The following is a 9,631-nucleotide window of genomic DNA, read 5'->3' on the forward strand; positions in this document are numbered from 1 at the left end:
TCCTGTCTCATCTTTCCATCTCCTCTCATCTTTCCATCTCCTTACTCATTTTTCCATCTCCTGTCTCATCCCTCATCTCTCCATCCATCATCCCTCTATCTCTCAGTGACAGACATATGAAGGAGGACCACATAATAGTGAAAGAGGGAGAACAGTACCCCAGCATCTTCAACCACACCAGTGTGATAGGAGAAGAGGTCACCAGTGTGATAGGAGAAGAGGTCAAGATCATCTATACGGTAAGACCTACATACTGTAGACCGTAGTAATACCTGCTTAGATAAGGCCAGGGAATAAGAATAATTAAATTAAATGTATGTATAAAGCCCTTTATACATCAGCAGATGTCACAAAGTTATTATACGGAAACCCAGCCTAAAACCCCAAACAGCAAGCAATGCAGATGTAGAAGCATGGTGGCTAGGAAAAACTCCCTAGAAAGGCAGGAACCTAGAAAGAAACCTAGAGAGGAACCAGGCTCTGAGGGGTGGCCAGTGCTCTTCTGGCTGTACTGGGTAGAGAGGGACCAGGCTCTGAGGGGTGTCCAGTCCTCTTCTGGCTGTACTGGGTAGAGAGGGACCAGGCTGTGAGGGGTGACCAGTCCTCTTCTGGCTGTACTGGGTAGAGAGGGACCAGGCTCTGAGGGGTGGCCAGTCCTCTTCTGGCTATTCTGTGTAGAGAGGAACTAGGCTCCGAGGGGTGGATGGTGGAGAGGGTAAGAGTACATGGCTATTAAGGCTAGATCGTTCTTCAAGATGTTCAAACGTTCATAGATGACCAGCAGGGTCAAATAATAATCACAGTGGTTGTAGAGAATGCAACAGGTCAGCACCTCAGGAGTAAATGTCAGTTGGCTCTCTACCACACCTGACAGCAGGTGTGGTAGAGAGAGAGAGGGTTGAAACAGCAGGTCCGGGATAAGGTAGCAGGTCCGGTGAACAGGTCAGGTTTCCATAGCCACAGGCAGAACAGCAGAAACTGGATCAGCAGCATGACCAGGGGACGAGGACAACCAGGAGTTGTCAGGCCAGGTAGTCCTGAGGCCTGGTCCAAGGGAAAAGAGAGAGTTAGGATAATTAGAGGGAGCACACTGAAGATCACACAGGACACCAGATAAGACACTCACCAGATAGGACAGACTGACCCTAGCCCCCCAAAACATAGTTTATTGCAGCATAGATATTGGAGACTGAGCCGGGGGGGTCGGGGGACACTGTGGCCCTACCCGAGAATACCCCTGGACAAGGCCAACCAGGCAGGATATAACCAGACCCACTTTGCCATATCACAGCCCCCACACCACTAGAGGGATATCAACAGACCACCAACTTACTACCCAGAAACAAGGCGGAGTATAGCCCACGATAATCTCACCCATAATGTCAGTGACTCAACACATTCAAGTCGAGAATAGCAACAAAAAAAAGCCTGGCAAGATGTGATTCACCCCTCCTAGGGAAAGCATGGGAGAGCACTAGCAAGCCAGTGGCTCAGTCCCCGTAATAGAACCCCACAGTGGAGGCATCATAATACCCATAAAACCTAGAGGTCAAACAGGGAAATGGTTCCAATCATTTTTTCCACCATACATTTTTCCCATAGGGGATTTTAGAAACACTTAAAATAAGTGCTGTGTTTCATACTGTGGTACTCTATAGGGTCAGAGGCAGAGAATCACAGTATAAAGAGGGGAGCTGGCATGTTACCTCAATTACATCGACTAACCGGTTCCCCCGCACATTGATTCTGTACCGGTACCCCCGGTATATAGTCTCTCTATTGTTATTTTTCTGCTGCTCTTTAATTACTTGTTCCTTTTATTTCTTATTCTTATTCATATTTTTTAACTGAATTGTTGGTTAGGGGCTTGTAAGTAAGCATTTCACTGTAAGGTATTCGGCGCATGTGATTAATATAATTTGATTTGAAAACATTTGTCGCCATCACACTTCCTCATGTCTGAAACACAGGCTTCCAGGGTAGGCAATTTTGAGGCTTCACCATGTTTTATCGAAATGTACAGCTGTGTGTCGTCTGCATAGCAGGTAAAGTCACCAAGAGGTAGAATACATAGTGAAAACAATAGTGGTCCTAAAACGGAACCTTGAGGAACACCGAAACTTACCATTGATTTGTCAGAAGATGAACCATCCACAAAGATGAACTAATATCTTACCGACAGATGAGATCTAAAACAGGCAAGACCTTGTCTTCAAGTATGGGTCGCGACCCAAAGTGGGACCTGTTAATGGTGGGTCGCGACGTGTCAGTGTAAATGTATAATTATTTAATCAATTACTGGAATTGGTTTGGCCAAGTGCATCTGCGCTCTCTGATCAGTGCGCCTTCTTTTTCTGTTAAATAAGGGAGTACTAACTAACTGTCATAGTAGTAGATGTGAGTTTCTCTTACAAACAATCCCCTGGCCTTGTACACAGCTAATAGCTAACATTTGCCAAAGCAAGCTAACTACTGATAGCGCAAACCTAGTAACAGTACAGATTAAGAAATATGAACAATTATCAGGCCTACTGTACATCTTACTGTTTAAATTATTGTTGAAAACGAGTCTAGGTTGGAACTGTTGCTGTTAAAATACAACTATAATTGCCATTCTTACCTGGAATGTGTTTGCTTTTTGAGGCAAACACACTTACACAGTTCTGGGTTGTTCATCTACAGCAGGAAGCGGTCTCCTACCTGACTGAGAAAGCAGTAGATGTTCTGGTCCAGTTTGGCACCACATACCTATGTGAGTCAGGGTTCTCAACTCTGACACTTATAAAACAAGTACAGAAACAGTTTCAAGACTGAGCATGACCTCAGTTACACTGTCAACAGAGCCCAGCATAGACCTGGGGCCTGTTGCACAAAACTAGGATAAGGGATTAAGCCAGGATATCTTGGTTTCACCTGGCTCAATGAATCCGTGTCTGCTCATCCTGGCTTGGTCTTTGTGCAACCAATTAAGCCTGGACGCACATGTTTTGGCTTCATTGAGCTCAGCTGAGTCATTTATCCCGGATGTCTTAATTCTACTTTTGTGCAACAGGCCCCTGCTCTCATTAGGACTGTTTGTGTGTGTTTTCTGGTCTACATCTGTGTGATGTGATCAATCAGTTTATTCCAGTTCAGAATAAAACATATTTATTGTATTTTAACAGACAGTTCCAACCTAGACTTTCTTTCAACAATAATTTCTACAGTAAGATGTACAGCAGGACTGATCATTTCTACAGTAAGATGTACAGCAGGCCTGATCATTTCTACAGTAAGATGCACAGCAGGCCTGATCATTTCTACAGTAAGATGTACAGCAGGCCTGATCATTTCTACAGTAAGATGTACAGCAGGCCTGATCATTTCTACAGTAAGATGTACAGCAGGCCTGATCATTTCTACAGTAAGATGCACAGCAGGCCTGATCATTTCTACAGTAAGATGCACAGCAGGCCTGATCATTTCTACAGTAAGATGTACAGCAGGCCTGATCATTTCTACAGTAAGATGTACAGCAGGCCTGATCATTTCTACAGTAAGATGTACAGCAGGCCTGATCATTTCTACAGTAAGATGTACAGCAGGCCTGATCATTTCTACAGTAAGATGTACAGCAGGCCTGATCATTTCTACAGTAAGATGTACAGCAGGACTGATCATTTCTACAGTAAGATGTACAGCAGGCCTGATCATTTCTACAGTAAGATGCACAGCAGGCCTGATCATTTCTACAGTAAGATGTACAGCAGGCCTGATCATTTCTACAGTAAGATGTACAGCAGGCCTGATCATTTCTACAGTAAGATGTACAGCAGGCCTGATCATTTCTACAGTAAGATGCACAGCAGGCCTGATCATTTCTACATTAAGATGCACAGCAGCCCTGTTCATTTCTACAGTAAGTTGTACAGCAGGCCTGATCATTTCTACAGTAAATGTACAGCAGGCCTGATCATTTCTACAGTAAGATGTACAGCAGGCCTGATCATTTCTACAGTAAGATGTACAGCAGGCCTGATCATTTCTACAGTAAGATGTACAGCAGGCCTGATGATTTCTACAGTAAGATGTACAGCAGGCCTGATCATTTCTACAGTAAGATGTACAGCAGGACTGATCATTTCTACAGTAAGATGTACAGCAGGCCTGATCATTTCTACAGTAAGATGCACAGCAGGCCTGATCATTTCTACAGTAAGATGTACAGCAGGCCTGATCATTTCTACAGTAAGATGCACAGCAGGCCTGATCATTTCTACAGTAAGATGTACAGCAGGCCTGATCATTTCTACAGTAAGATGTACAGCAGGCCTGATCATTTCTACAGTAAGATGTACAGCAGGCCTGATCATTTCTACAGTAAGATGCACAGCAGGCCTGATCATTTCTACATTAAGATGCACAGCAGCCCTGTTCATTTCTACAGTAAGATGTACAGCAGGCCTGATCATTTCTACAGTAAATGTACAGCAGGCCTGATCATTTCTACAGTAAGATGTACAGCAGGCCTGATCATTTCTACAGTAAGATGTACAGCAGGCCTGATCATTTCTACAGTAAGATGTACAGCAGGCCTGATCATTTCTACAGTAAGATGCACAGCAGGCCTGATCATTTCTACATTAAGATGCACAGCAGCCCTGTTCATTTCTACAGTAAGTTGTACAACAGGCCTGATCATTTCTCATTTCTACATGTACAGCAGGCCTGATCATTTCTACAGTAAGATGTACAGCAGGCCTGATCAGGCCTGATCATTTCTACAGTAAGATGTACAGCAGGCCTGATCATTTCTACAGTAAGATGTACAGCAGGCCTGATCATTTCTACAGTAAGATGTACAGCAGGCCTGATCATTTCTACAGTAAGATGTACAGCAGGACTGATCATTTTTCTCCTGTACTGTTACTTAGGGTTGCACGATCAACAAGCCTGTGTGTTCTGTTATACATCTATGTGATGTGATCAATCTGTTTATTCCAGGTAAGAATTAAATGATGTATTGTATTTTAACAGCAACAGTTCCAACCTAGACAGATATGTCAGAGTGTTTTTAATGGAGGAAAATAAACATTAATAGATATTTATATGGATATTTAATTTAATTGTTATTAGTTTTTGCATTCGTTTTAGGAATAAGGGCAATGAAATGTACCGATATTTATGTGTAGTTTTTCTAAGCTTGGGTCCCAGGAAAACACAGAATTGCTCATCTGGGTACCAGGCTGAAAAAGTTTAAGAACCGCTGGTATAGACCAATTTGGGTTTCCAATCTTTCCAAAAGAATGTGGTGATCGATGGTGTCAAAAGTGGCACTAAGTTCTAGGGGCACAAGGACCAACTCAGAGCCTCAGTCTAACACCATTAAAAGGTCATTTGCCACTTCACAAGTGTGGACTCAGTACTACGAGGGAGTCTAAAACCAGACTGGAGCGTTTTGTATACATGATTGTCTTCAGGAAGGCAGTGAGTTGCTGAGCAAAAACAAAACAAAAAATAATAATAATAATAGAGGAATGGGAGATTCAATATAGGCCGATAGTAAAACATCCAGGTCAAAGTTCGGCTTTTTCAGGAGAGGCTTTACTACTGCCGCGTTTAGTGAGTTTGGTACACATTCAGAGGATAGGGAGCCATTTATGTTCAACATTGGAGGGCCAAGTACAGGAAGTAGCTCTTTCAGTAGTTTAGCTGGAATAGGGTCCAGTAGCCAGCTGGAAGGTTTAGAGGCCATGACTATTTTCATGAATGTGACGAGAGATACAGGATACAAAAACTTTGATCCGCGGTTTTTGCAGTTCTGTGCAGACTCAGGAAAACTGAGTTTTAGTGAAATATGCATACTCAAAGAATTTGCTTTCTAATTATCATGAACGATCGTTAAGTTAATGAATTCATCACTGCTGAACTGAAGGCCATCCTCACTTGGGGAATGCTTATTTTTAGTTAGCTTTGCGACTGTATCAAAAATAAATGTTTGATTATTTTTACTCTCCTCAATCAGGCTGGAAAAGTAGGCTGATTCAGCAGCAGTGAGGGTGTTGAATGTTGAAGTTACCAAAAATGACTACGAGGTCCAATAGGAATTCAGGGAACTCTGTATACAGCCCAGGAGGACTGTAACAGTAGCTATAAAAAGTGACTGAGTAGGCAGATATTAACTCATTATATACCCAAAGTAAGACACTTATTCTAAGTTGCCAAGCTCAAAAAAAACAACATCTGGTCACATTTTGACTGAAAGAACTGTGACTTCCTGTCTCTCGCTCTGGTCTCTAGGTTAAAAAGGATGTGAATATGGAAACTCCTCCTCTAAAGCTGAGGGTGATGTACCCGTACCTATCACCTAGAGAGAACATCCTGCTATACCTGACACATGTCACCTCCTCACAGGTAAGGCTTCTCTACTGTGTACTGTACCATAGAGATAGACAGTCTACCAGTATCCCCTGCACATGGTTCAGTACCAGTCATCAGACAATCACACGGTGAAGTCAAACACTCTGTAGAACTGTGGTGGTGTGGATCAAGTTGATCCAAATGTGATTGATTGATAATTGATTGATGGACCTTTTCTCTCTCCCACAGGATGTGAGATGTCACATCAGGGACCTGATTAACCCTTTAAAGATCAACAACAACAACACACACACCATCAATCCTAAAAAAGAGACCCTCAGTGTCTTCCTGGTGGTGAGTCAGCACTACTGTGTGTGAGTGTGGGTATGAGTGTGTGTGTGTACGTGAGTGTGTGTCACAGTGTGTGTACTCTCCTTTGCAGGGCTGTAAGGACCACCCGTGTAAGTCATTTATCTGCTCCATCCCTCACGTCAACAACAGCCAGGTCAATGTTACCTTCAGGGTGTGGAAGCCCACCTTTATCAAAGTGAGTACAGTGAAGTGTCACTTGTTCATTCATTGTTTTTGATTGATTGATTGATTGATACATTTATTAACTGACAAATGTATTGGTATATTGAGTGATGAATTGAATTGCTCTTCGCTCCACAGGCAGAGTTCTCCAGCCTTCACATGATTGTTAATGCCACTCTGGAGAACCTGAACACTGATCTCTTCGTGTTGAGTGCCACCAATTACGCCAGAGATGTGAGTGCAATTACCTATTCATTTTCATGTGATCCGCTGCACTTACACCGGCAACACAATTTTGATCTTCTGCCCAATTATTGGTCTTTAGACCAATCAGAAGAGATTTTTTGCTAATAATTGTGCAAAGTATCAAAATTGGTCTGCCTGTGTAAACACAGCCTTTATTTGTTGGCTTTTTGTCCTTTGCTTGTTTTAACACTGTTGTTTCCATCCAGGTGAAGATCCAGGTCTCTAAAGAGGCTTTGGGAGGTATACCACTGTGGATCATTATAGTCAGTATCCTCATAGGACTGCTGATTCTGGCACTGGTCATCTTCGCTCTATGGAAGGTATGTGTGTGTTCACAACCTTCTGTCTGCAGGGAACTTATAATCGATTATACATTGGATCTTCCCAAATACAACAATAAGTATTATTATTATTAATAATAATAATAATTTGGTGGGTGCTTATATTTGTCCTATCTCACACATGTACAAGTGTGTATTATATGTATATATGTATATATTTTTACATATCTCAACTCTCCCTGAGACACCCTTAGAGAGTAGGGTCAAGGCTTGTGTTATAGAGAGGCTCAACATGGTGTGATCATGTGTGAAATGCACTTTTAAATCTATTAAACTTGAACTCAAACTTGAGACTTGAGTTTGGATTTGAATTCTGGATTATGTTGTGTTCACTGTTGTCTTCTCTGCTCCACCAGGCTGGATTTTTCAAGAGAAAATCCATAGAGGACATGGAGAACGAGGACATGAAGAATTAATCCTTCCACCACCATACAGATCTGTCTGTGCCCCACTGTCTTCAGGTCTGTCTTCAGGTCTGTCTTCAGATCTGTCTTCAGGTCTGTCTTCAGGTCTGTCTTCAGGTCTGTCTTCAGGTCTGTCTTCAGGTCTGTCTTCAGGTCTGTCTTCAGATCTGTCTTCAGGTCTGTCTTCAGGTCTGTCTTCAGGTCTGTCTTCAGGTCTGTCTTCAGATCTGTCTTCAGGTCTGTCTTCAGGTCTGTCTTCAGGTCTGTCTTCAGATCTGTCTTCAGGTCTGTCTTCAGATCTGTCTTCAGGTCTGTCTTCAGATCTGTCTTCAGGTCTGTCTTCAGGTCTGTCTTCAGGTCTGTCTTCAGGTCTGTCTTCAGATCTGTCTTCAGGTCTGTCTTCAGATCTGTCTTCAGGTCTGTCTTCAGGTCAGTTAGAAGAGATACCATAGGAAATACCCCATCAACCAATTCACCTGACCACCATCAGGTTAGAAGAAAAGCCAGTCTATTTATGGCTATTCAACAACCATTCACCTGAATGTGATGTGGCCCATCTACCAGCCTTAAAACCCTGGTCTGGTTCAGTGGATACAGAAGCTTGGGGAAACATTGAACTTGTACAGTACACTTTGTTCTTCCATCTCTTCATTGTGGGTACCAAGACCTGGACCTAAAAGACCTAAGCTAGAAGGGAAATCAGAAGACCGTAAGGATAATGGCACCCTAACCCAGACCTGATCATATACAGCCACACCAGCTTTATACAACAGGACAAAACGTTCTCAGGTTCACTTACAGCGTCAACATCCCAAAGACACTAAAAACACCTCAGATTACAGTATGGCATTACACCAAAGTTGTCCAAATGTCCAAGGCACTCTGCAATGGATTAGAATTATGTGTTATAGTTTTTGACAAATATACTGTAAATCTATACCATGTACTGTATTTATTTTTGTTTGCTTTATTTTGATATGTGTTATTACCTATATTTTGACACATTCATCGTCTTCTAAGCATAATGTTTGCTTTTTGGAACACTGATATTTTCACATGAGTGTTTTTCTAGTCTTACAAGCGCAATCTGTAAATTAGATTTTTTTTTAAACAAAAGTGTTCCCTTGAATATTGAAGGGGTCTATGCAAATATACCCTCTCCAAATATATATTCAGTATAAAAGAAGAGTAGGAATTTGCTATTGACATAAATACAACGGTTTTAATCTAGTTTTTGTTTAATTTTGCTCCCACGTGGGGGCAGATAATTTACAGATTGCTCCTTTACAGTATTAGGGAAACCTTGGATTGTCCTGTAAATGGAATGTAAAGCTTGTACATAAAGTTATATTTGCAATAATTACTATAATTTAAGATCAAGTTAAGTCCAGCATGTATCACCAAGGCCCTATATATCAGTAATAGAGATCAAATAAGTAATTTGCTCCTACATTTCTCAGGTATTACTTATGATAGGATGTTGATAGTATGGTGATAGTATGGTGATAGTAAGTGGATAATTTGATGATATAATGATGATAGTATGGTGATAGTATGGGGATAGTATGGTGATAGTAAGTGGATAATTTGATGATAGAATGATGATAGTATGGTGATAGTATGGGGATAGTATGGTGATAGTAAGTGGATAATTTGATGATAGAATGATGATAGTATGGTGATAGTATGGTGATAGTAAGTGGATAATTTGATGATATAATGATGATAGTATGGTGATAGTATGGGGATAGTATGGTGATAGTAAGT

General features: G+C 41.7%; 1 protein-coding gene across 1 annotated transcript in view; it reads left to right on the top strand.

The window, feature by feature from the left end:
* The window catches only part of LOC123999725 (integrin alpha-1-like), a 92,075-nt gene extending 84,053 nt beyond the window's left edge, over positions 1–8,022 (top strand). Inside the window, exons 24-30 of the mRNA XM_046305751.1 lie at positions 107–239; positions 6,280–6,393; positions 6,589–6,693; positions 6,782–6,886; positions 7,012–7,107; positions 7,326–7,439; positions 7,817–8,022. Of these exons, the coding sequence (XP_046161707.1) occupies positions 107–239; positions 6,280–6,393; positions 6,589–6,693; positions 6,782–6,886; positions 7,012–7,107; positions 7,326–7,439; positions 7,817–7,876 (727 nt within the window). The 3' untranslated portion in view covers positions 7,877–8,022. The remainder of the gene's footprint in view (positions 1–106; positions 240–6,279; positions 6,394–6,588; positions 6,694–6,781; positions 6,887–7,011; positions 7,108–7,325; positions 7,440–7,816) is intronic.
* Positions 8,023–9,631: the final 1,609 nt, after the last annotated feature.

The sequence above is a fragment of the Oncorhynchus gorbuscha genome, linkage group LG16 (genome assembly GCF_021184085.1).
Source record: "Oncorhynchus gorbuscha isolate QuinsamMale2020 ecotype Even-year linkage group LG16, OgorEven_v1.0, whole genome shotgun sequence".
In the NCBI taxonomy this organism is placed as follows: Eukaryota; Metazoa; Chordata; class Actinopteri; order Salmoniformes; family Salmonidae; genus Oncorhynchus; species Oncorhynchus gorbuscha.